At 37.4% G+C, this 27470-nt stretch overlaps 1 protein-coding gene across 3 annotated transcripts in view; it reads left to right on the top strand.

The window, feature by feature from the left end:
* The window catches only part of LOC121381911 (myelin regulatory factor-like), a 128818-nt gene that overhangs the window by 45030 nt on the left and 56318 nt on the right, over positions 1 to 27470 (top strand). For 2 of the 3 annotated variants that reach the window (XM_041511324.1, XM_041511323.1), the window contains exons 3-4: positions 18028 to 18237; positions 25720 to 25796. In XM_041511324.1, coding sequence (XP_041367258.1) covers positions 18028 to 18237; positions 25720 to 25796 — 287 coding nt within the window. Of the gene's footprint in view, positions 1 to 8711; positions 9347 to 18027; positions 18238 to 25719; positions 25797 to 27470 lie in introns of those variants that run through there. The other variant, XM_041511325.1, reaches the window with a different exon arrangement.

Here is a 27470-nt window from a genome sequence, read left to right as displayed (position 1 = left end):
ACCCAGTTACATTTAAATCTTAAGTAGATTTCTCGAAAATCTATAAAGTTACTAATCGTTAAATTATTATGCTTACCTCGAATAGATCTAGTTTTTATAAGTGAATTCAAACTACAAGTGGTAGAAAGCAATATATATGTTAGGCCATGAACCTTTTTGATCCTCCCTCATATTTATGTGTACGCATTTGTCTCTGTTAGATATGACCGGCGTCATGGTTAGGCCATCGGTCTACAGGCTGGTAGGTACTGGGTTCGGATCCCAGACAAGGCATGGGATTTTTAATCCAGATACCAACTCCAAACCCTGAGTGACTGCTCCTCAAGGCTCAATGGGTAGGTGTAAACCACTTGTACCGACCGGTTATCCATAACTGGTTCAACAAAGGCCATGGTTTGTGCTATCCTGCCTGTGGGAAGCGCAAATAAAAGATTCCTTGCTGCTAATCGGAAAGAGTAACCCATGTAGTGGTGACAGTGGGTTTCCTCTCAAAATCTGTGTGGTCCTTAACCATATGTCTGACGCCATATAACCGTAAATATTATGTGTTGAGTGTGTCATTAAATAAAACATTTCTTTTTTTCTGTGAGATATGTGCCATATTGTATATATATATATAAAGAATACTGCATCAGATTACATGTGATCACCATCTACATTTGAGACAAAACCCACCCACAGGCTGAGCGACTCGGGCAGTTTAAAGTGTGTTGTGTCTTCTCGACCTGTCAGTGTAAGTTTTTTGACCGAGTTACGATGACATACCACAGTATGTTATACCGGCCTTGGTGCTGTAGTAGTTTACGTTGTCAGCTTAAGGTTGGTAGGTACCAAGTTCAAACCCTAGTATCAGCTCCAACCCAGAGGACGTTTTTACAGCTGAAAAGATAGGTGTATGGCCACCATGTTGACTTTTAAAAAAAGTTGTTTTGTTTAACGACACCACTAGAGCACATTGATTTATTAATCATCAGCTATTGGATGTCAAACATATGGTCATTTTTTAAACAGTCACATTTTTTCATTAGTAGTAAGGGATCTTTTATATGCACCATCCCACAGACAGGATAGTACATACCACATCCTTTGTTACACCAGTTGTGGAGCACTGGCTGGAACGAGAAATAGCCCAATGGGGCCACCGACAGGGATCGATCCTAAACCGCATTAAGCGAGCATTTTACCACTGGGCTACATCCCACCCCTTCTGTCTAACATTACACCTCAGTATTTTATTAGGCCAGAACTACTCGGTAGTAAATCGATCCTAGATCGACCGCACATCAGGCTTGCTCTTTACCACTGGGCTACATCCCACCCCCCATGCTGTGAGTTATGTCAGTTATATTATAAGTCACTATCGACTAACATCTAACCATTAACCCTGCTCAACACACTGTCCAGGTAGCTGAGGTGTATGCTCAGAATAGCATGCTTGAGTTTTTATTGGATATTGGCATAAAAACTCTTTAAAAGAAACTATTTATACACTTGTCTAAACATGTCTTGTCTGAATGTGTCTTGTTCTAAGTTTGTGGGGGGGGGGATGGAGGGGGAGAGCAAGACATAGCCCAGTGGTAAAGCACTCACCTGTTATGTGGTCAGTCTACGGTTTTGTCCACAACATTTGACCCATTGTGCTATTTTTCATTCCAGCCAGTGCACCACGACTGGTATATCAGAGGTCGTGGTATGTGCCATCCTGTCGTTGGGAAGGAAGGAAATGTTTTATTTAACAACGCACTCAACACATTTTATTTACAGTTGTATGGCGTCAGACATATGGTTAAGGACCACACAGATATTGTTACAATTATTAGATCTGGGCCCGTGCTTATAAAACTTAAAGTCTAGACTTTAATAAAGTCTAGACTTTAATAAAGTCCAGACTTTAACGTAATGCTGTTTGAATGGCGTTGTCTTGACATTAAAGTCTGGACTTTATTAAAGTCTAGACTTTAAGGTTTATAAGCACGGGGCTTGATGGGACAGAGTTTGGTTCTTGATTTGTAATGTTAGCTGAGTTGTTTCCCTTGACTCTGTTAACTTGGCACATCACAACTTTGCAAGACAGTTCTTGTTTAGTTGTTTAATACAGTGTCCTTCTATCTATATGTTTGTTTGTTTGTTTGTCTTTTCATCCATGTTTCAGTATGTCAGTTAAAATCTCACCTTGTTACAAGCACATCATAATCTCCAGTTTTACCACAATGAAATGACATTTAGGAATAAGTGGTTTTTAGGTATACATATAGAAAGAAGAAACATTTACATGTTTATTAACCGTTAGCCATTATACATGTACAAAAACATTCAAAGATTTGACTACATTCTCTGTTGTTATCTCCTATTATTCGTGTTTTAAATAATCTTATTTGTGGATGCCAAATGTTTGGGAACAGGATTTAGTGCGGTCAGTGGAGTTTCCACGTGTTTAGGTCATAAAATCAATCCCCTGAGTAGACCAATTGTTTTTCCTAACTAGGACCACACAGCTGGTGTATCAAAGGCTGTGGTATGTGCTGTCCTGACTTGCATGTAAAAGAGCCTTCACTAAATGTTGAAAAATGTAGACAGTCGTGAGAAAAAAACGTGTATCAGAATTAACAAATGTTTCACATCAAATAGTCAGTGATTAATTAATGTGCTCTTGATGTGTAATTAAACAAAATGAACTTTTACCAGAATTTTGTCATCCATTACCTTTGTATAAAACATTTCTTAAGTTAATTAAGACTGTTGGTGAATTGTGCCATAGCTTGATAGTGCTAATTTCTTTATAAGACTGAGCCACTGGTTTAAAAAAGAAGAGAAGACAATATTGAGACGTTATTTTTAGTGTTCCTTCCTTTACGTAATATGTTTTTAGGTCTTTGTGTGAGCAACAAGTTAATATCCCCTGAAACATAAGAATGTAAAAAAAACAAAAAAACAATTAAACAAATTCTCAAATGTGTGATTATATTAAAATACTTAAAAGACTGAGTCACCTTGAAAGTTAAGCTATGGGCATGAACTGGCAATTGATTTATGAAACTCTGGCTGTTCGAAGGTATTTTTGTGTTTTCTTTGCCTTGAAAATGTGATAGCATTTGCAGCAGAAATAGAGGCATCCCTTTGCACCATAGTGATTTTGTTTTAACTGTATTAGCATCTTAGTTTAGATCAAGTTTTATTGACCCAACCATACACAAAAGAGAATTTGTTAAAAATAGATATAGAAAATTGGATTTTGGGACATGAAATGCACAAAAGTGTTGGGTGTTGGCTCTGTAGAGTGGATCCGTCAAATATAAACAGGTCGAATTTAACTTGGGAGATCAGCATTGTTTGCTGAATCAATCGCCGACCTCTGACCCACTAAGTTACTGCCTTCTGCAACCAGTTTTCCATCATTTTGATGTCTGTACATTCATTTTATACTCTTATTCAACTTACTGTGCTAGCACAACAATAATACTATACAACCTGAGTCATATCCTTCACTGCAGAATTGTCTTCCCTTTCCAAATGCATATCCATAACTGTGCATGGGCAGACCATCGTTCTCATCCTCAATCCTGCAGTCCTCCATTGTCTTCATATTTGTGGGTGGTTTTTTTTTTCCATGGCTTTTTACATCATTATATATATATTTTTAAATAATGTAAATAATCATATCCATATACTTACCATCGTTTGACACCCAATAGCCGATGTGTGTTTTTTGCTGGGGTGTTTGTTAAATATTAATTCATCCATTCATTCATTCATTCATTCATTCATTCATTCATTCATTCATTCATTCATTCATTCATTCATTCATTCATTCATTCATTCATTCATTCATTCATCCATCCATCCATTTATTCATTCATTCCATCAATAAATATAACAAAGGCTGAGGTGTGTGTTGTCCTGTGTGAAAGTGTATTAAAAGATCCCTTGCAGTTAATTGTAAGGAAAAGCCTGTGTGGCAGCAGTGATTTCTTGTCCCATTCCTTTACCACTGTTCTGTATGGTGATCAGCACACGGTGCTGGAGTGTTGTTATAGATACATTTTCATTTCTTTCCAAAGAGCAACAACCTTACATACAAGATAATCAGAAATTCCTGGGGAAAATATAAGTTCACAATGTGCACCAGGAATTCCTGTTAGAAGTGTAACATGATACTTATTCTTCCTGGGAATGTTTATATTAGTTAAGTTTTATGTATACTAGTACATGTATAGTGTAGACATGTAGTAAAATCTTTATAAGACTGAGTCACCTTAAAACCTTTCTCAACCACTGTTTCTTTGAATAGTATGCTTTGCAGTCAGTTTACTATTTTCAACCAAATCTGTATGTTACTGATATATGAAGATATACTTTTTGCTAGTTAATGGAATAGAGATATTGAATTTACTGCTAAATACTGCATTTGGGTTATATTCGATAAACAAAATTGTATTTAACACTGATACAACACACCATTTAAAAAATGTGCATACGACGCAGCTTGCTTTTTTTTTTCATTGCTTGATGTAGTTTATTATCCAATTTTATGAACCCATTCCTTATCAAAAGTACAGATTTACTAAAAATTGTGAAGTAACTCTATAGCATGTTATGCTATCAAATTAAATTTTCAAGAATGTTAGTAGAAAATACCTACATTGCCTGAGGTAATATAAGGCTCACATGAGCGAGGTAAATTCTGCATTGATGATCAATGACAGAAATCTCATCCTCTGCTGCTAATAAAGATGGTCTACCCCATGGCACTATCTAATGCCCCATTGTAGTTGACAACTACAGTTGGTGGTTACAAGTACTTCTTAACAATGCCACAAGTAACCAATGAACATTTTCCAAACTGGTTAGGCTAAACCCACAACTAAAGATGATGGAAAGTGGTGTGTCATGGATAGCCACACGAGACAACCACCTGTCACAGTTGGAAAGTCAAGGACTAGGATGTGGAGGTGGACAGCAAACAAAGTTTCAAAATAGAAGGAGTTGCCAGATTGGGAAGATATAACATTTAATTCAGTTTGTTGAGGAGCCTGCTGTTTGAATTTTGGTATATCTAAACTCTAATTTGTTTTTGGTATTGATGACATTATTTTAGATAAAAAATCAAAACCCTTTCTTTTCTTTTTTAGGCCAAAATGTATTTTGTGCATTTGAATTTTTATACCAAGGTTCTTACTTTATAGATTTATATTTTAATTTAAGGACTAAAATTCTGTTTTAATAATGGTATCAAAGTAAAAAAAAAAATTATTATTTTTAGATCATGGTTAAAAAAAAATACTTTATCTTTGTTACATATTTGAATTTTTCTTTCTGGCCATCGATCTACAGGCTGGTAGGTACTGGGTTCAGATCCCAGTCGAGGCATGGGATTTTTAATCCAGATACCGACTCCAAGTCCTGAGTGAGTGCTGCGCAAGGCTCAATGGGTAGGTGTAAACCACTTGCACCGACCAGTGATCCATAACTGGTTCAACAAAGGCCATGGTTTGTGCTATCTGCCTGTGGGAAGCGCACATAAAAGATCCTTTGCTGCTAATCGGAAAGAGTAGCCCATGTAGTGGTGACAGCAGGTTTCCTCTTAAAACTGTGTGGTACTTAACCATATGTCTGACGCCATATAACCGTAAATAAAATGTGTTGAGTTCATCATTAAATAAAACATTTCTTTCTTTCTTTCTTTTTTCATTCTGAGGCTAAAGCCTATTTTCATGAGTTAATAAAAGGAGCTGAAAATTCTTCTTTAATTATGATGTTTAAAAATAGCCCGTATTTTTAGATCCAAGTTCAGGTATTGATGCTTTATAAAAAGAACATCAAGTAGACTTAACACCATGAAAGAATGTGATATAATTGTTAGTATATTGTCCAGCTGTTGGTATGGACCGAACTGTGTCTTTGTGACAAGGTGTTCCACTAATTAAGAGTGGGCCGTAGTTGCCCGGGTGTTTCCATGTGACGCCGCGACAGTGATATAGTGTCGGTGTGAGAGCCAATATTGACAGGTCCTGTGTCCACACCTCCGCTTTGATTCCTTGCTCTACAATTATTCTCACCTGTTGGGCTCCACCATCCACTTTGAAATGTATTACATGTTTCTGGGCCAGGTAAATATTGTTTCATGTCAAGACATTTTTCATATTTGTAAATTGTGTTCAATGATAAGGACTGGTCCACAAAATTATCACAGAGGTGAGGAAGGTTGGGATTAATCCATTATAAATCCTGAAGGATGAAACGGAATTATTGACACGAAATTTGTACATAATTATAGTGTGCATATGCGTAAAATATACGTGAATGTAGTAATCAGGGGTGGGAATTCTCCTCGGATCAGCTGTTTTCCTCTCATGGAACACTGCGTTTCCTCGCATTTTAATCGTCCTTTCCTCCAAAATGTGTTAGATGGCACAGATTTGAACCTAGGATTTCAAGAATTTCCGGGACCCCTCTACATTTCCTTTTTTTTTACAGTTCACCAATTCTCACCCCTGAGTAATAATCAAACAAGTAAACATTTTCCAAACATTGAGACATTGGTGGTATATCGAAAGTTATGGTATGTACCTTCCTGTGTTTGAAAGTATAGTAGTTGTAAAAGTTATGGTATGTACCATCCTGTGTTTGAAAGTATAGTAGTTGTAAAAGTTATGGTATGTACCGTCCTGAGTTTGAAAGTATAGTAGTTATAAAAGTTATGGTATGTACCGTCCTGTGTTTGAAAGTATAGTAGTTATAAAAGTTATGGTATGTACCTTCCTGTGTTTGAAAGTATAGTAGTTATAAAAGTTATGGTATGTACCATCCTGTGTTTGAAAGTATAATAGTTATAAAAGTTATGGTATGTACCATCCTGTGTTTGAAAGTATAATAGTTATAAAAGTTATGGTATGTACCTTCCTGTGTTTGAAAGTATAGTAGTTATAAAAGTTATGGTATGTACCATCCTGTGTTTGAAAGTATAATAGTTATAAAAGTTATGGTATGTACAGTCCTGTGTTTGAAAGTATAGTAGTTATAAAAGTTATGGTATGTACCTTCCTGTGTTTGAAAGTATAGTAGTTATAAAAGTCCCATTATTGCTTATCATTTCATTTCAACTTATTTTTTTAATTATATCCAGTTAAGGTTCAAGCACGCTGTCCTGGGCACACACCTCAGCTATCAGGGCTGGTTGTCCATAACAGTGGGTTAGTGGGGTCTTGCACCTACCCAATGAGTCATTAAAACTCACTCTGGGTGGGAGTCAGTACCAGGCAGTGAACCATGTACCTACCAGCCTTATGTTCAATGGCTTAACCATGATGCCACCGAGGCCGGTGTTGTTAAATAAAACATTTCCTTCCTTCCTATGTGGGTTATCTCCCCTAGCGCTAGTTCAGAGGCATATTCAAGATGATGAGTAATGGCAGTCACTTGCTGGACTAACTTATTCACATAATATGTTAGATGAATGTGATATAAAAGACAATGGTACTAGACAAATTGTTCACAGCTACCCAGCCTCTTAAACAAGCCTACATGTATGTTCAGATAACCAAGTTTTGATAACTTATTTTGACTGTTTCCCCAGAGTGGTCATCTGGTTTAGTGTGTAGCATAAAAGTCATTCTAGCAAGCATTAGTAATGAACAACTGGCTGACCTTAAGCTATGTATCACAGTTGTCGTATATTTGACTTAACGGCTGCTTTTTAAACAATGTGCTGAGGTGACATTAAACTAACATTGCCACTCGTTTTGGTAGTGCAGTCTTCACAGTGGGCCCATTGGGTTATTTCTCGCACCAGCCAGTGCACCACGACTGGTATATCAAAGGCCGTGGTATGTGCTATCCTGTCTGTGGGATGGTGCATATAAAAGATCCCTTGCTGCTAATCGAAAAGAGTAGCCCATGAAGTAGCGACAGCGGGTTTCCTCCCTCAATATCTGTGTGGTCCTTAACCATATGTTCGATGCCATATAACCGTAAATAAAATGTGTTGAGTGCATCATGAAATAAAACATTTCTAACTGAAAACTGATCTAGGCTGCTCTGACTGGAATGTTGTTAAATATTTAAACATCCTTTTAATGTTCTTTCCAACCACTGCAACACATTTACTTTGAAATCATATTTAGTTTTTTATGTTTGTTTTTGTGTGTGTAAGTGTGTGTGTGTGTGTGTGTGTGTTTGAGTGTGTGTAAGTGTGTATGTGTATGTGTGTGCATGCGTATGTGTTTTAAGCAAGTCTTGAATGGAATAGTGTTTTGTGTCACTTGTAAAAATTGCATTCACCTTTTTAAGCGATATTTTATTTATATAGTTTATTCCTCTCTTTTTTCAGTACTATATTAAAAAATTAAAATATCAATTATTTTGCTTACTCATTCACTCATGACTCAAATGGTAGGTCAGACTGCAGTAAAAAACAACTTTCTTTCTGGGTTTTTTTTTTGTCACGGATGATTTAGAAAGAAAAAAATTCAAAATTTTATTTCAATCTACACTGTATTACACACTATGAATATACATGTCCATATCTTATTACCAAAACATCATTCTTAAAATCTGCATATAGTACAACAGTTATATATTATTTTCTCAACCTGTTCTTTCTCAAGTTTGTTTGAAATTCTTTTTTTTATATACTTAATTAGCAGCAGAAGGAGAGGTTCATCCTGAGTGAGCTAAAACAAATAGCGAGACCTCACCGGTTTGGGCCGGCGTGACGACACGAGGCCGACCGCGTACCACTCGGTGCTAACCCCCATACAACACTGATCACAAATAACTCCTCTAGCCCATGGCTACTTCAGTGGTATACACAACACTAATGCTAAGTACGTGACGCTCCAGCGATTTTCAACCCAACCAAGCGATCGACCTCCCCTCCACCTCTCTCTTTTTTTTAGCATGGTTTTTCCCTTGTCCCTCCTAGAATCTGTTTTGCAGTATTTACAGATGCACACTCCTCCGTTTATAGTTTTTAGCTTTTCCCTCAACTCAGCAAATTCATCTGAACCAGTTAGTTTTTGAGACTTTTGGCCTTGTTTTATTTTGTTAGGAGAGATCAAATGTTAATTTGTCCTGCTTTCTGGAGGGTTGCTTCTCTGCTTTTGGAGACGGTTTCCTTTCTTCCCCCTCAGTGTTTGAGTCTTAATGAACATCAGATACAGTTAGAGAATGGAAAACAGGGAAGTGGAAGCTTTGTCTTAACTTGTGATCGGTTACTTTGTTGATAAAAGGTATACGGTGATCGGTGTAGCCGGATTTATCGTTTTCATTGGATGGTGTGCAGTTTTGTGGTATGTTTTATTAGTGATATGGATAAAATACCAGAGTGAATTTCTTAAAGAATGTTAAGGTAAGAATGGAGTTTATTGTTTGTGTTTTTTTAATTAAGATTTCAGTTTATCTGTAATGACAGCTCTTTATTACTTCTATTGATTTTTTAATTAAGATTTCAGTTTATCTGTAATGACTGTTCTTTATTACTTTTATTGATGTTTCTTCGTGTTCTTGTTGGTTATAACAACACAGGTATATGGTGGTTATTTCTTAGCAGGGTGGCAAATCTGTTGTTTGAATAAGTTAAGCAACATTTTAATGTGTATGTTTTCCTTGTGTGTATTGCATGAATTCACCAATCCGTGTCCATATTGATCATTTCCTTACACCCACATGTGCTATCCTGTCTATAGGATGGTGCATATAAAAGATCCCTTGCTGCTAATCGAAAAGAGTAGCCCATGAAGTGGCAACAACGGGTTTCTTCTCTCAATATCTGTGTGGTCCTTAACCATAAGACTGATGCCATATAACCGTAAATAAAATGTGTTTAGTGCGTCGTTAAATAAAACATTTCTTTCTTCTTATTATTAGTAATTAGTGGCGTTTTCTTCTTGGTTAATAATTAAATAATTACTGGTAATTGTTTGTCTATTAAAGTTTCACTGTTGAACATGATGAATACCAACTGGATCTAATTATATTCTTTACTAACTTACACAAATATAAAAATACACAGGAAAATGTCAAACATAATATACATAACCATGTATTCAAAAAAAAATGTATGTGTGAGCGACGGATATAACTTTAGTTATCTGAATATTGCATAACCTTTAGTGTTAATTAAAGTAAATATTAATTTGGTTCTTGATGACAGTTTTTATACTTTTTTTTATAAACATTGATATTCCAACCATAGAAAAGCTCCAATGGGTCCACGTGGCTTCAGATCTCATTAATTTGGGCACAACAGGGACTTTTGTCTTTTCTAAGTGCAGGAAGGTTGTTTTAGTTTAGTACTATCATTAACCACTGATGGAGAATTGTCAATATTCAGAAATGCATTTCAGGTTATTTTAATCTAATTAAACATAACATTTCAGTGTGGTTTTGAGGTGAAATATTTTGAGGTCAGCATGTTTGTACGCAATTTGGGCATGATTATTTTGGGTATATGTATTTTGGGCACAACATTTATGACCTTGACTTTGATGAAATCTAAAGTCCTGGACCACTAAGGGATTTGATCCTTGAACCCTTGAGATAGAACAAAAAAACAATTTGAGAATTGTTCCACCAAGGGGATTTGATCCTTTAACCTAAGGACCTTATCCGAGCACTCTGCCGAATGAACTAAAATGTAATGTGTTTCTTCTAAGAATGCAAGTGAAAAATTACCAAATGTCTGACATCCAATAGCCGATGATTAATAAATCAATGTGCTCTAGTGGTGTCATTAAACAAAACAAACTTTATTTTTCTCGGAGACTGCAAGTGAAAAATTACCAAATGTCTGACATCCAATAGCCGATGATTAATTAAAAAAAAATTCCATTTCAACTTATTTTCATGCTTATATCCAATTAAGGTACAAGCACGCTGTTCTGGGCACACACACCTCAGCTATCTGTCCAGGACAGTGGGTTAGTTGTTACTTGGCTAGTGGTTAGTGAGAAAGAAGAGGGTGTAGTGGCCTTACACCTACCCATTGAGCCCTTAAGAACTTACTCTGGGTTTGAGCCAGTACCAGGCTGCGAACCCTGTACCTACCAGCCTGTAGTCCAATGGCTTAACCACTGCAGCGCCACCAAGGCCAGTCTTATAAATCAGTGTGCCCCAGTGGTGTCGTCAAACAAAAGAAACTACAACTTTCTAGTGGCTGACCTAGCTAGCTCGGCTAGTGCTCCAACGACATAACGACATTGCCATTGGGGCTGGTGGTGGTGGGTACATGTAGTAATTGGTCTGGATCTTCAGTTCATTAACAAACTCCACTGGTAACAGAACCTTGGCGTGACAATAGAAATTCCATGTGAGTGGCTTGTTCCTGTCATGAATTGCCACATCCGCTGTGGACTGATCTCACAAACAAGGGCATGATAGCAGTTAAATATGTAGAGTTAAAAGTTTGTTTTTGTTTAACAACACCACTAGAGCACATTGATTTATTAATCATCGGCTGATGAATGTCATAACTTTGATAATTCTAACATGTAGTCATCAATGGAAACTCCCTACACTTTTTATGATGCAGAAAGGAATCTTTTATATGCACTTTCCCACAGACAGGATAGCACATACCATGGCCTTTGATATACCAGTCGTGGTACACTGGCTGGAACGAGAAATAGCCCAATGGTCCCACCAACGTGGATCGATCCTAGACCGTCCTGACATCAAACGAGTGCTTTACCACTGGGCTACATCACGCCCCCATACACCTGTAGAAGAAACATAATTATGTGTACATTGCCAAGTCTTTGTGAACTTGTATTTATCTATTCGTCCATCTTTTCATCCATCTGTCCATCCGTCAGACCATTCACCTACTCATTTGATTGTGGGTGCAAATGACATTGTATGACAAGGGCTATGCGTATATGATGATCAGTTAATATTAAAGTGTCTTTTGTTTAACGACATCACAAGAGCACATTGATTTTTTAATAAGTGGCCATTGGATGTCAAACATTTGGTAACTTTTGACACATAGGCCGAGAGGAAACCTGCCATCCTTTTTGCATTAGCAGCAAGGGATCTTTTATATGCGTTTTCTCAAAGACAGGACTGCACATGGCAGTCTTTGCTGTGCCAGTTATGGGACACTGGTTGGGACGGGGGAAAATAGTCAAAGATTGGGTCCACTGAGGAGGTTAGATCCTATGTCGCAGGCACATCAGGCAAGCACTTTATCAATTGAGATGGATCCCACCCTCTATGATGGACAGTTTGTTTCTTTTGTTTAACGACACCACTAGAGAACATTGATTTATTAATCATCGGCTATTGGATGTCAAACATTTGGTAATCTGGCATATAGCCTTAAAGAAGAAACCTGCTACATTTTTTCCATTAATATCAAGGAATCTTTTATATGCACCCTCCCACAAACAGAGAACATTGATTTATTAATCATTGACTATTGGATGTCAAACATTTGGTAATCTGGCATATAGCCTTAAAGAAGAAACCTGCTACATTTTTTCCATTAATATCAAGGAATCTTTTATATGCACCCTCCCACAAACAGAATAACACATACCCAGACCTTTGATACACCAGTCGTGGTGCACTGGCTGGAACAAGAAATAGCCTAATGAGCCCACTGACGGGGATTGATCCCACACAGACTGTTCATCAGGCAGGTGAGCGCTTTACCACTGGGCTACGTCCCACCCTCTATGATGAACAGTGTCATAATTCCAGTGGTAATACCTAGCTCTGACTTTTATTCTGAGCCTAGTTATTAGACAGTGTAAAACTATTTTAGCTTTTTTTTTTCATCATTAAAATTTACACATTACTTTCAACTTCTTGCGTAAATTATAACTTTTGGCAAATCCCATGTGCTTCTGGTTGTCTTGAGGTATGCCATCGGTCTACAGGCTGGTAGGTACTGGGTTCGGATCCCAGTCGAGGCATGGGATTTTTAATCCAGATACTGACTCCAAAGGCTCATTGGGTAGGTGTAAACCACTTGCACCGACCAGTGATCCATAACTGGTTCAACAAAGGCCATGGTTTGTGCTATCCTGCCTGTGGGAAGTGCAAATAAAAGATCCCTTGCTGCCTGTCGTAAAACAGTAGCCTATGTGGCAACAGCGGGTTTCTTCTAAAAAACAGTGTCAGAATGACCATATGTTTGACGTCCAATAGCCGATGATAAGATAAAAAATCAATGTGCTCTAATGGCGGCATTAAATAAAACAAACTGTACTTTACTCGAACAGGAATCAGGCCTGTTGGTTTTAACAAAACTGAATGAATTCATGTATGAAGTTGATGTACAATATAATGTAGCAATAAGCCTGCAGTAAGCTTCAAACAAATCATTAAAATATAAAATCTTTCAAAATCTGATTGTAGGAGCTTGCTATATCAGTCTCCTACCTGTCCAACTGGAGGGGACTGTAGGTTTCATCTCCATCTGTCTGTCTGTGCGTCCGTCTGTCTGTGCGTCCGTCCGTCCACCCGTCCATCCTGCATATAGTTTTTCAGACAATGTATTTTTGTGCTGGGGTGTCAAACATTCATTCATTCATTCATTCATTTGTTCGTAATGCCTCAAGATACTGAGCTTTCTTTATAGCTTTATCACATAGAGTTACAGATCAGGTGTGACTTTCATCATGATTGGTCTATTTTTGACAGAGTTATGGCCCTTGAAGTTAGGAGATAAGAACATTTGTTGGGCCCCGTATGTGTCATGTAAATGCTGTAATAGCAGTCCTTTCAGAATGCTTGTTTCCATGACACTTTGCAAAACCCCACCACCACCCCTTTCATTTGTAAAAATTACAGTGAATGCTTCTAGTGGTCCTAACTAAACTGAATGCTTATTTAATTAGCAAATACTAGATTTTGAACACAGTAACTGTAAAGTAATCTAGTGAGAAAAATGTAAACACTGCCTTGACATAAGCTATTCTTTTTAGTTGACATTGAGGTAAGAAAGAATATCACATACCACAGACTTTCATAGATATTTTGTAAGATACTTGTCAGCATTTACATGTACACGAAAGTAAAAGTGGGAATAATTTTTTTTACTCATTATTGGGAATACAAATTATACAGCAAGGCTTCTAGATTGTGGTATTCTAGATTGTGGTATTCTAGATTGTGGTAACCCCACTCCTATGCTTAGTGATATTCAATGTTGGGCTAATAAATAACTACTATTGCCATGCCCGACGGCTAGTGCTGCAGTAAAGTCTATTTTGTAAATATGAATATCCTGTCCCCCTCCACCCCTCCACCACCCAATGTTAGTGTTTTTAAGCTCTATCTTGCTTTTTAGGTAACATATCAGATTAGTACTATTAATTAGTAAAATTGTATTAACTTGTAGGACAAGTAAAAAAATGTAATCACTGATCCCACGGCTAGTGGATTTTATAAAAATTCTAGAAGCCCTGATACAGTAAAATAGATTAAAACTTTATTGCTCATAGCTTAAGAACTGTTAAACAAACATTCTTTTCCTTCCAGTTGGCCAGTTTGCCTGTTCCACTATTCGTAAAAACCTTTTTAACTTGAGCAAACAGTACGGTTAAGTACATACCAATGAAATGGAGCTGTATACAAATAAACTGACTTTTTTTTTTGGTCGGTCTTTTGTTAAAAGTGTGTGGCCTGGGGCTCTGGCCGTTCGCTTGACAATAGTGACAGCACTCATGGGCTCTCCGATAATATCGCACTGCAGTAGAGATGTCCCCGTGTTCCACCCTTTGTCACAATGAGGCCGGCTTGTCTTTAAGGGTAATGCGTAGATGACTTATGAGTGATTGACAATACGAGTCGAAAAAGAGCTCATTTTGTGTTTAAAGGGACATTCCTGACTTTGCTGCATTGTAAGATGCTTCCGACAAATAAAATATTTCTACGATTAAACTTACATATCAAGTATATTTTCTTGTTTAGAATATCAGTGTCTGTATATTCTATGTGTTTCTGGATGTCTTAATATTTGTAAGAAGCCCAAACTGGATTATGTCTTCAAATAATTTTGTACGTACGAAATTTTTTTTTTTAGGAAATAAAATGAAATTTAACGCAGTACAGATATTAGCATGATCAGAAACACGTTTAATATACAGTCACTAATATTTTATGCATAAAAATATATTTGATATGTAATTACAGTCGCTAAAAAGTCTCTGTTCGTCGATAACATCTTTAAAATTGCAGAAAACAGGAATGTCCCTTTAAGGCAAATGCATAGATGACTTAACGTGATTGACAACAACACTGAGAAAGAAGATGTCTGATACCTAATGAATTTCAAGATACTAGAGATTGGGACCGGTTTATAATGATCCTGTATTAAGTAGTGTTAGGCTTTTAATGTTGTTGTTGGTGTTATTACGACCAGTTTGGTTGGTGGGGTTTTGTTAGCCCAGTGGTTTCATCAGCATGTGAATCAGTATTGTTGTTCCTAGGTCTTTGTAAGTAATTAACATTCAATCAGTTGAAGTTGTTGGTTTACGTTCCCTTTTGAAACTAGATGATGCAGAACAGCAAACGGATACTGCCTCTGGGTAGAAATTAACTACTGGGAGTGGGGGGCGGGGGGGGGGGGGGGACCCACTTCAGTAAGATATAAAGAATGGCTTGGCCACCATGGCAGGTCTCCCTCAGGTCAAACAGCTGGTCATGCCAGGGGTTGGGACCCAAGGGAGACATGCCTGAACCCTATAGCCAGTGCTCCAACTGGTGTAACAAAGGCTGTGGTATGTATTATCTTGTCTGTGGGATGGTGCATATAAAAGATCCCTTGCTGCTAATCGAAAAGAGTAGCCCTATAAGTGGCGACATCGGGTTTCCTCTCTCTATATCTGTGTGGTCCATAACCATATGTCCAACGCCATATAACTGTAAATAAAATGTGTTGAGTGCGTCGTTAAATAGATCATTTCTTTCCTTCCTATCTAGAAGATATACGCATGTAAACATGTTTCAAGTTCAAGACCATCATAGGGCTAGCTCTGGCACTCACCAAATTCGCCAATTGCCAATTTTAAAAAACAACTAGCGAATTTTATTTTAATTTGGCGAAATAATCTCAGGATATAATTAATATTTTGTTAGAAAATATCTGTGTTTCTGCAGTTTTGGGGGCTTGAAAGATAATTTGGCAAACTTTTCTGTGGAACCAGAGTTAGCCCTCATGGTCTCTTGATTTGCTGGCCAGGATTTGAAATTAGCAGTTGTCTGACCACCCGAGACTATTGTTTAAGGGCAACCACAAATTTTATAAAGGTAGCCCTTCAGACAAATACACATGTATTCTTTTTTTTTAATATGTTATTTTTACAACATGTAAAATTTTAGTGTACTATATCATCAGTCAACCATTTTTGTTTTCAATTGTTTATTTCCAATTAAAGTCAGAACTTCCCAATTAATGCTGGTTTTATTTTTATTGTTATACATTGGTTGGTTTTTGTCCTCTTTGTTCCATGGTATAATTTAAGACAAAATGTTTATGTTTACGTCACTAACTTTATTAAATATCATTTTATTAAAGTGTGATTATAAAAATGTACTGTCCAGTCTGTGGGGAAAGTGCATATATAAAAGATCCCTTCTTGCTTTTGAAAAAATATAGCAAGTTTCTTCTAAGGCTATTATGTCAGAATGATCAAATATAGCAGGTTTCTTCTAAGGCTATTATGTCAGAATGATCAAATATAGCAGGTTTCTTCTAAGGCTATTATGTCAGAATGATCAAATATAGCAAGTTTCTTCTAAGGCTATTATGTCAGAATGATCAAATATAGCAGGTTTCTTCTAAGGCTATTATGTCAGAATGATCAAATATAGCAGGTTTCTTCTAAGGCTATTATGTCAGAATTATCAAATATAGCAGGTTTCTTCTAAGGCTATTATGTCAGAATGATCAAATATAGCAGGTTTCTTCTAAGGCTATTATATCAGAATGATCAAATATAGCAGGTTTCTTCTACGGCTATTATGTCAGAATGATCAAATATAGCAGGTTTCTTCTACGGCTATTATATCAGAATGATCAAATATAGCAGGTTTCTTCTAAGGCTATTATGTCAGAATGATCAAATATAGCAGGTTTCTTCTAAGGCTATTATGTCAGAATGATCAAATATAGCAGGTTTCTTCTAAGGCTATTATGTCAGAATGATCAAATGTAGCAGGTTTCTTCTAAGGCTATTATATCAGAATGATCAAATATAGCAGGTTTCTTCTAAGGCTATTATATCAGAATGATCAAATATAGCAGGTTTCTTCTAAGGCTATTATGTCAGAATGATCAAATATAGCAGGTTTCTTCAAAGGCTATTATGTCAGAATGATCAAATATAGCAGGTTTCTTCTAAGGCTATTATATCAGAATTATCAAATATTTGACATCATATAGCTCATGTGAATAAATCAGTGTGCTCTAGTGGTGTTGTTAAACAAAACAAACTTTTAACTTTTAACTTCTTCCTTTCTTTCATTTTGTGTTATCACTTCAGGTCTTGAAAGAGGAATCTATACTTACAGTGTTGTTAAACATATTTCACTTTTTAATTCATTCATTTGTTCGTTTGTTCATTCATTCATTCATCCATCCATTGATTGATTCATTCATTCTTCATTTGACTTCAGAAATCTATACTTAATGTACAAAATTGTGTTGTTAAACATCCATCACTTTTTCATTCATTCATTTGTTCATTCATTCATTCATCCATTGATTCATTCATTCATTCTTCATTTGACTTCAAAAATCTATACTAAATGTACAAAATTGTGTTGTTAAACATCCTTCACTTTTCCGTTCATTCATTCATTCATTCATTCATTCATTCATTCATTCATTCATTCATTCATTCATTCATTCATTCATCCATCCATTCATCCATTGATTCATTCTTCATTTGACTTCAGAAATCTATACTTAATGTACAAAAATGTGTTGTTAAACATCCTTCACTTTTTCATTCATTCATTTGTTCATTCATTCATTCATTCATTCATTCATTCATTCATTCATTCTTCATGTCTCTGCAGGTGCCTGCCGGAGGAAGCTATATCAGCAGTTGCCTATGGGACAGGTCGACCTCCAGATTCTCTGGGTCAGGACGACCTCAAGTTAAATGTACGTCTTCAGAACCCACCACCTCCACACACTCAGTCGGTTCCACTCTCCGCACATGACATGTACTGCAGCGTGGCACAGCCAAGAATGACCTATGACCCTCTTCCTCAGTATAAACATACGTAAGTAACTCACCAAATAATCATATTACACAGGTGTTTAAGCATTGTAAATGTGTGTACCTGAAGTCAAAAGCAGGCTTCGTAAATTTGGCCAGTAATTTAAAAAAAAATAATTAAAAGGTCAGTGATTATTTAAATATATTTTGTCCTTCTTGGACCTTGATATTGAGTTAATGGCCATTGAGATTTTGGAAAATGTGCATCCTGTCGGGTCAGGTCATAGGATTTAATGTTCACATTCAGAACAAGCTATTGTAGTGCACGCCTGATATGGGCACTGGTGTCGTCTCTCGCCGGCTCCTCCGTTTAGGACAGGAAAAGTTTGAGGGGTGGTTGGAAGAGGGGTTTGCCCATGCTGGCATGCGTGAAGGAGCACAAGCAGCCCAACCAGGGATGGTAGCGGGTGAGGGAAATGGGTATTGATTCCAGGTCCTTTATGTGGACTCCAGACTTGCCTCATTGATACAAAGATGTTACTTGAGATTGCTTTTGGGGGTCACACAGTCAAAGGTCAAGGTCACTTACAGTAGCCGCTATGTATTGTGACATGGTTTATTTTTATTTAGTTTGTTAATCACCTTCTATATGTATTTTGAATCTACTGAATATAGCACAAGAGGAAGTTCCAGCTAACATGACATTTTAAGTTACATCCGTACACCTCTGTGCTGTTAAGCATAAAATTTGAATCGGTCTTGGGCTTTGTGGTCTTTTTTCAGTATTCATAGTTTGGTGGATATTTCCTTTATATGGACTTGGATTTGGACATAATTTTAACATGCACATTCAGAGCAAGCTGTTGTAGCACACACTTCGTCTTGGGTGCTAGATCTTGCATGGGTCAGTTCTTTCGTCCAGAAAAGTTTGTTTTGTTTATTAATCATCAGCTATTGGATGTCAACCATTTGGTAATTTTTACATAGTTTTAGAGAGGAAACCTGCTACATTTTTTCCATTAGTAGCAAGGAATCTTTTATATGCAATATCCCACAGACAGGATAGTACATACCATGGCCTTTGATATACCAGTCATGGTGCACTGGTGGGAATGAGAAATAGCCCAATGGGCCCACCGACGGGGATCAATCCCAAACCAACGATGCATTAAGCGAGCACTTTACCAATGGGCTACATCCTGTCAGTTCATTTTTATGTGATACCCAAGCTGGGTAGGATTTTATTTTATCGGTCGTGATCATCCAAATCTGATTATAACTGGACTAGTGGCAAATAGAATCATTGCAGTGCTAAAGATTTAACTAGAGTAGAATCTCGTTGGGTCGAACCCATCGGTGGGCCCATTGGCCTATTTCTCGTTCCAGCCAGTACACCACAACTGGTATATCAAAGGCTGTGGTATGTACTACACTGCCTGTGGGATGGTGCATATAAAAGATCCCTTGCTGCTAATTGAAAAGAGTAGCCCATGAAGTGGCGACAGCAGGTTTCCTCTCTCAATATCTGTGTGGTCCTTAACCATATGTTTGACGCCATATAACCGTAAATACTATGTGTTGAGTGCGTCATTAAATAAAATATTTCTTTCTTTCTTTCTTTTGAACTCGGAAGGGTCAAATACACCACAATGCTCGAACCAAAAATGAAGTCCCAAGTTAAACTTACACATTGTTGACCAAATGGTCAAACTATCCAATGGGTCGAACAATTTCTCGAGCACCGATGGGGGTTCGAGCCAACTGGATTCAACTGTATATGCACTTAAAGTTAGAATTAAGAAGGAAACAATATTGAAGATAAATAATCCATCAAAATCATTGTTGTTAGTAATACTGGTAATCTGATGGCTGCGAGGCATTTTGAAATCACTTCACGCCTGGTTAGACCATCTCACATGATGACACATTACTTCACAGGTCTGGCACTAACTGGTACCGTTACGTCACGGAAATGACTCTATAATCGTAGAAGCTATTTTAAATAGCAGGATGTCTTTCAGTGGTAGAGCAGCCAGTGCACTATGACTGGTATATTAAAGGTCGTGGTATGTGTTATCCTGTGAGTTGGATGGTGCATATAAAAGATCCCTTGCTACTAATGGAAAAATGTACCAGGTTTCCTCTCTAAGACTGTATGTCAGAATAACCAAATGTTTGACATCCAATAGCCAGTGATTAATAAATCAGTGTGCTCTAGTGGTGTTGTTAAACAAAAACAAACTATAACTTCAGTGGTAGAGTTCTCACCTGAGGTGCGACAGGTTAAGGGATCAACCCTTCGATGGTCTCTGGTTTTTCCTATCCCATACACTGCCCCATGATTGATATATCAAAAGCAGGGCTAGCTTTGCCCGGATGCCATATTCAACAGTTTAAAAACTAATGGCAAATGTTATTTTAATTTGGTGAGAGAAAACAAATTCATGTAATGATTAAAAAAAAATTGGAAAATAACTGGATTTTTGCCATTATTTTTTTTACTGTAATAGGTCATTTAGCAAGATATTCTGCTCATCCAGAGATTGCTTTGCAAAACCAATGTGTACTGTCCTGTGTATGAGAAAGCACATATAAAATAAATTCCTTGCTGCGTTTTTGTCTACATGGTGGCACTCGCCCTCAGTTTAGTGTTAAAATAACCATACTTTAAACTCCACATGGGGGCGGGGCGTAGCCCAGTGGTAAACCGCTCACTTGATGCACGGTCGGTCTTGGGTCAATCCCCATCGGTGGGCCCATTGAGCTATTTCTCACTCCAGCCAGTGCACCACGACTGGTATATCAAAAGCTGTGGTATGTGTGATCCTGTGTGGGATGGTGCATATAAAAGATTCCTTGCTACTAATGGAACAATGTGGCAAGTTTCCTGTCTATGACTGTGTCAAAATGACCATATGTTTGACATCCAATAGCCGATGACTAATAAATCAATGTGCTCTAGTGGTGTCATTTACACAAAAACAATCTTTAACTTGTTTTTATTAGTGGTTATTGAGACACACATTGGCCTTGCCTAAGCTGTGAATTGGCTCTGGAGTGGCAGACTTTGTATACAGTAGAGGATAGACATAATGATTCCTGAGAGCAATTGTGACTGTGTCAAAACATCCTTCATACTCTGCTTTGTGCAGAGATATGATTTTGAAAAGTTAGTTTGTTTTGTTTAACAACACCACTAGAATACATTGATTTATGAATCATCAGCTATTGGATGTCAAACATTTGATCAGTTTGAGATATTACGATCCTAGAGAGGAAACCTCCATTAGTATATACACCATCTCACAGACAGGATGGCACCTATCATGGCTTTTAATGTATACCAGTTATGGTGCACTGGCCAATGGGCCCATCGACAGGAGTCAATCCTAGACCAATCGCACATCAGATGAGTGCTTTACCACTGGGCTATATTCCAAATATGATTTTGAATTTTGAATGCATTAATGTTGTGGGGTTTTTTTGTGGATTTACCAGCCTCGGTGGCGTCGTGGCAGGCCATCGGTCTACAGGCTGGTAGGTACTGGGTTCGGATCCCAGTTGAGGCATGGGATTTTTAATCGAGATACTGACACCAAACCCTGAGTGAGTGCTCCGCAAGGCTCAATGGGTAGGTGTAAACCACTTGCACCGACCAGTGATCCATAACTGGTTCAACAAAGGCCATGGTTTGTGCTATCCTGCCTGTGGGAAGCGCAAATAAAAGATCCCTTGCTGCCTGTCGTAAAAAGAGTAGCCTATGTGGCGACAGCGGGTTTCCTCTAAAAACAGTGTCAGAATGACCATTTGTTTGACGTCCAATAGCCGATGATAAGATAAAAAATCAATGTACTCTAGCGGCATCGTTAAATAAAACAAACTACTTTTTTTTTGTGGGTTTTTTATTTACAGTAGATAATATACTGATTGAAAAATAAGGGAACACATAAATAAGTAACACTAAATGTTTACTACAACCAAACCCCTCACGCACAGTATCAGGAAGTTAATATTATTGCAATACTGGCAGTCTAACAGGAAGGAAATGTTTTATTTAATGACACACTCAACACATTTTATTTACGGTTGGTTATGTAGCTTCAGACATATGGTTAAGGACCACACAGATATAGAGAGAGGAAACCCGCAGTTGCCATTTCATGGGCTACTTTTTTTTATTAGCAGCAAGGGATCTTTTATATGCACTGTTCCACAGACAGGATAGTACATACCACATCCTTTGTTACACCAGTTGTGGAGCACTGGCTGGAACGAGAAATAGACCAATGGGGCCACCAACGGGGATCGATCCTAAACTGCATTAAGCGAGTGTTTTACCACTGGGATACGTCCCACCCTTTCAGTCTGACATTACGTCTAAGTATTTTATTAAGCCAGAACTACTCGGTAGTAAATTAAATTTGATGTCAAATATTAACATGTATTCCCCTGTTTTTGTTTTGCCTTTACCATAGTGTTGACACTCAATGGCCGATGTATTTTTCGTGCTGGGGTGTCGTTGAACATCTATTCTATCTATTCCCTGTTTTATTTTCCTATCAGTATACCAAACTCTGCAATTAAGAAAACGTCCACAGCAAAAAACAAGCAGTGGAATTTTTTTTAAATATATTCCACAGCAAAACAGTGTCATGAAAAATGAAAAACTCCACGGCGTTGCAGATTTCTGTGGGCAATTGCAGGGGTTGGTATACAGTAATTAAAATTAGGTTAATTCTTCTTCAGGATTGAACTAAATGAGGTTAAGTCTGTCACACAGTTTTGTCGTTTAAAGTCAATGATAGTATAATAAAAATTAACCTAAATTCTTCATCAAGAGATTAACTCATGTTACATATTTGAATTAATTAGCGATAAAAAAAAAAATAAAAAAAAATAATAGAGTTAGTCCATTAGGATTTAACATCCATCGAAATATTTGATATTTGTCTGAAATGTTCTTTGTCAACACGAGTTGATGGGCGACAGGTTCAGAGTGGTACACACTCGTACCTGGTGGTGCCACCTGTCCAAACCGGTGATCTGCGCCCGCTCGCTCCGCCGCAATACTTGTCACGTCACAGTGCACACGCGAGGCTGGCTACCAGTCAAGTAATGATACATCCGTATGATGATGATACAATCTGAATATAGCGTCAACCAAGATGACGATTTGTCACTTCTGACAGACAGATATGTAATAAGCCAGTGGCTGGAATGTTTGTTTTTGCTGTTGGCAGTAGGTCGAGAATTGGTGATGGTGATGGTTGGGGCTGGAGGGGCAGGGGGTGGAACAGGATTGAGGGTTTTAAATAGATTAGTCTTTGTTACAAGTTCACTGTTTTATTATTTGACTTCTTATAATAATAAAATATTTTAGGTTTCTTTCTTCTTTTTAAAAAAATGTCCTAACATTTTATTTTGAAAACACAAATGATTTCTGGCATTATTATTTCTCATGCTAGTTAATACTTTTCTGAACGTGGCAAATTCTTTGATCTGGTATTGTATTAAGATAGGTTGAAGACAGTGATTTAAATCCTATAAGACAACTGTAAGACAGTAATTTAAATCTTTTATGATAGTGATTCAAATCTATAAGACAGTGAATTAAATCTATAAGACAGTGATTCAAATCCTATAAAACAATTATTCAAATGTTATAAGACTGATTCATATCTTATAATACACTAATTCAAATCTTATAATACACTGATTCAAATCTATAAGACACTGATTCAAACCTATAAGACTGATTCAAATCCTATAAGACTGATTCAAATCTATAAGACACTGATTCAAACCTATAAGACACCGATTCAAACCTATAAGACACTGATTCAAATCCTATGAGACTGATTCAAATCTATAAAACACTGATTCAACCCTATAAGACTGATTCAAATCCTATAAGACTGATTCAAATGCTATAAGACTGATTCAAATCCTACAAGACTGATTTAAATGCTATAAGACAGTGATTCAAATGCTATAAGACTGATTTAAATGCTATAAAACAGTGATTCAAATGCTATAAGATCAATTTAAATGTTATAAGACTGATTCAAATGCTATAAGACTGATTTAAATGCTATAAGACAGTGATTCAAATCATATTAGACTGATTTAAATGCTATAAGACAGTGATTCAAATCATATTAGACTGATCTAAATGCTATAAGACAGTGATTCAAATCCTGTAAGACTGATCTAAATGCTATAAGACAGTGATTCAAATCCTATAAGACTGATTTAAATGCTATAAGACAGTGATTCAAATCCTGTAAGACTGATTTAAATGCTATAAGACAGTGATTCAAATCCTATAAGACTGATTTAAATGCTATAAGACAGTGATTCAAATCCTGTAAAGACTGATTTAAATGCTATAAGACAGTGATTAAAATGATATAAGACTGATTTAAATGCTATAAGACAGTGATTCAAATCCTATAAGACTGATTTAAATGCTATAAGACAGTGATTCAAATCATATAAGACCGCGATCCAAAACCTATCTGTGGACTGCTCACAATGTTTGAGGTTGTTTTTTATTACCCACTGCCTCTTACTTTTGTGATTTTGATTCCTGTTTTTTAAGTAGTCTTACTAGTCATGAATCAATTTTGTCTGTTCAATCCCATTTTTTTATCTTCTGAACTGTCCACCTTTTCAAGTTACTTGTCTCCACTTCCTGCTTGGGTGCAGTCTCTGTGTACATCACTACACCCACCTGGCTTACTTAGTTTTGACAAACATTTTGAGTGGTGTCAACCGGTATTTTACATTATGCCATCATTTGCTGTTTATTACAGAGCACTGAGGTATTGATAATTCATACAAAATAGTTATATTAGTGAAGTCGGTGAGGTCTGGCATTGAGATGCTGAATATATTTAAAATGATTACTTGTGTGTTTTAAATGTTTGATGTTAAATCCTTTACTGTTGACCTACATTTGGTATCATGCTGTGAATCACTATTTATTATCGGACTAAATAGCAAGGTTGCATGCTCAATGGCAGGATCTAGTCAGTTGGCAGAGCACTCGCCTGTTGTTGGGGGGATGGGTGTAGGTTTTTTTTTTTGGGGGGGAGGTGCTTTTTTAAAATAAAGTTTATTGACTTCACAAAGCAAATATTTTATTGCCAGGATTTGGACCTGGTATAGCTATTTTACAATCATGTCATAGGTTGTACTCGCCTGGGATCATTGGGTCATATGATCAAATCCTTTTGACGGACCCATTGGGGTTTTTTTTGGCATTCTAACCAGTGCTCCACAACAAGTGTGTCAGAGGTCATGGTATATGCTGTCCTGTATGTGTGAAAGTACATATAAAAGATCCCTTACTACTAATACTAACCGAAAAATGTTGTAGGTTTCTTCTGACGATTACGTATCAGAAATTACCAAATGTTTGGCATCCAGTAGCCAATGGTTAATAAGTCAATGTGCTCTAGTGGTGTCATTAAAACAAGAAACCTCTGTACTGTGTGTTCACATATGAATTGCATAGGTATATATTTGTTGTCTTCTGTTTCAGTCCTCTGCCAGACAGTCCGCCCGACTCCGGTTCAGAACCGTACTCTCCTGCTGATGGCAACCACCACAATATTCAAGGTATGTCATCCATTTTACTGGTTTACCAACCTTACTCTCCTCCTGGTGGCAACCACCACAATATTCAAGGTACATCATCCATGTTACTGGTTTACCAACCTTACTCTCCTCCTGATGGCAACCACCACAATATTCAAGGTATGTCATCCATTTTACTGGTTTACCAACCTTACTCTCCTCCTGGTGGCAACCACCACAATATTCAAGGTACGTCATCCATGTTACTGGTTTACCAACCTTACTCTCCTCCTGATGGCAACCACCACAATATTCAAGGTACATGATCCATTTTACTGGTTTACCAACCTTACTCTCCTCCTGGTGGCAACCACCACAATATTCAAAGTACGTCATCCATGTTACTGGTTTACCAACCATACTCTCCTCCTGGTGGCAACCACCACAATATTCAAGGTACGTCATCCATGTTACTGGTTTACCAACCATACTCTTCTCCTGGTGGCAACCACCACAATATTCAAGGTACGTCATCCATTTTACTGGTTTACCAACTTTACTCTCCTCCTGGTGGCAACCACCACAATATTCAAGGTACATCATCCATGTTACTGGTTTACCAACCTTACTCTCCTCCTGATGGCAACCACCACAATATTCAAGGTATGTCATCCATTTTACTGGTTTACCAACCTTACTCTCCTCCTGGTGGCAACCACCACAATATTCAAGGTACGTCATCCATGTTACTGGTTTACCAACCTTACTCTCCTCCTGATGGCAACCACCACAATATTCAAGGTACATGATCCATTTTACTGGTTTACCAACCTTACTCTCCTCCTGGTGGCAACCACCACAATATTCAAAGTACGTCATCCATGTTACTGGTTTACCAACCATACTCTCCTCCTGGTGGCAACCACCACAATATTCAAGGTACGTCATCCATGTTACTGGTTTACCAACCATACTCTTCTCCTGGTGGCAACCACCACAATATTCAAGGTACGTCATCCATTTTACTGGTTTACCAACTTTACTCTCCTCCTGGTGGCAACCACCACAATATTCAAGGTATGTCATCCATTTTACTGGTTTACCAACCATACTCACCTCCTAATGACAACCACCACAATATTCAAGGTATGTCGTCCATTTTACTGGTTTACCAACCATACTCACCTAATGACAACCACCACAATATTCAAGGTATGTCATCCATTTTACTGGTTTACCAACCATACTCACCTCCTAATGACAACCACCACAATATTCAAGGTACATTATCCATTTTACTGGTTTACCAACCTTACTCTCCTCCTGGTGGCAACCACCACAATATTCAAGGTACGTCATCCATGTTACTGGTTTACCAACCATACACTTCTCCTGGTGGCAACCACCACAATATTCAAGGTATGTCATCCATTTTACTGGTTTACCAACTTTACTCTCCTCCTGGTGGCAACCACCACAATATTCAAGATATGTCATCCATTTTACTGGTTTACCAACCATACTCACCTCCTAATGACAACCACCACAATATTCAAGGTATGTCGTCCATTTTACTGGTTTACCAACCATACTCACCTAATGACAACCACCACAATATTCAAGGTATGTCATCCATTTTACTGGTTTACCAACCATACTCACCTCCTAATGACAACCACCACAATATTCAAGGTATGTCGTCCATTTTACTGGTTT

Source organism: Gigantopelta aegis, chromosome 9 (assembly GCF_016097555.1).
Source record: "Gigantopelta aegis isolate Gae_Host chromosome 9, Gae_host_genome, whole genome shotgun sequence".
NCBI lineage: Eukaryota > Metazoa > Mollusca > Gastropoda > Neomphalida > Peltospiridae > Gigantopelta > Gigantopelta aegis.
This window is presented reverse-complemented; position numbering and strand designations above follow the sequence as displayed.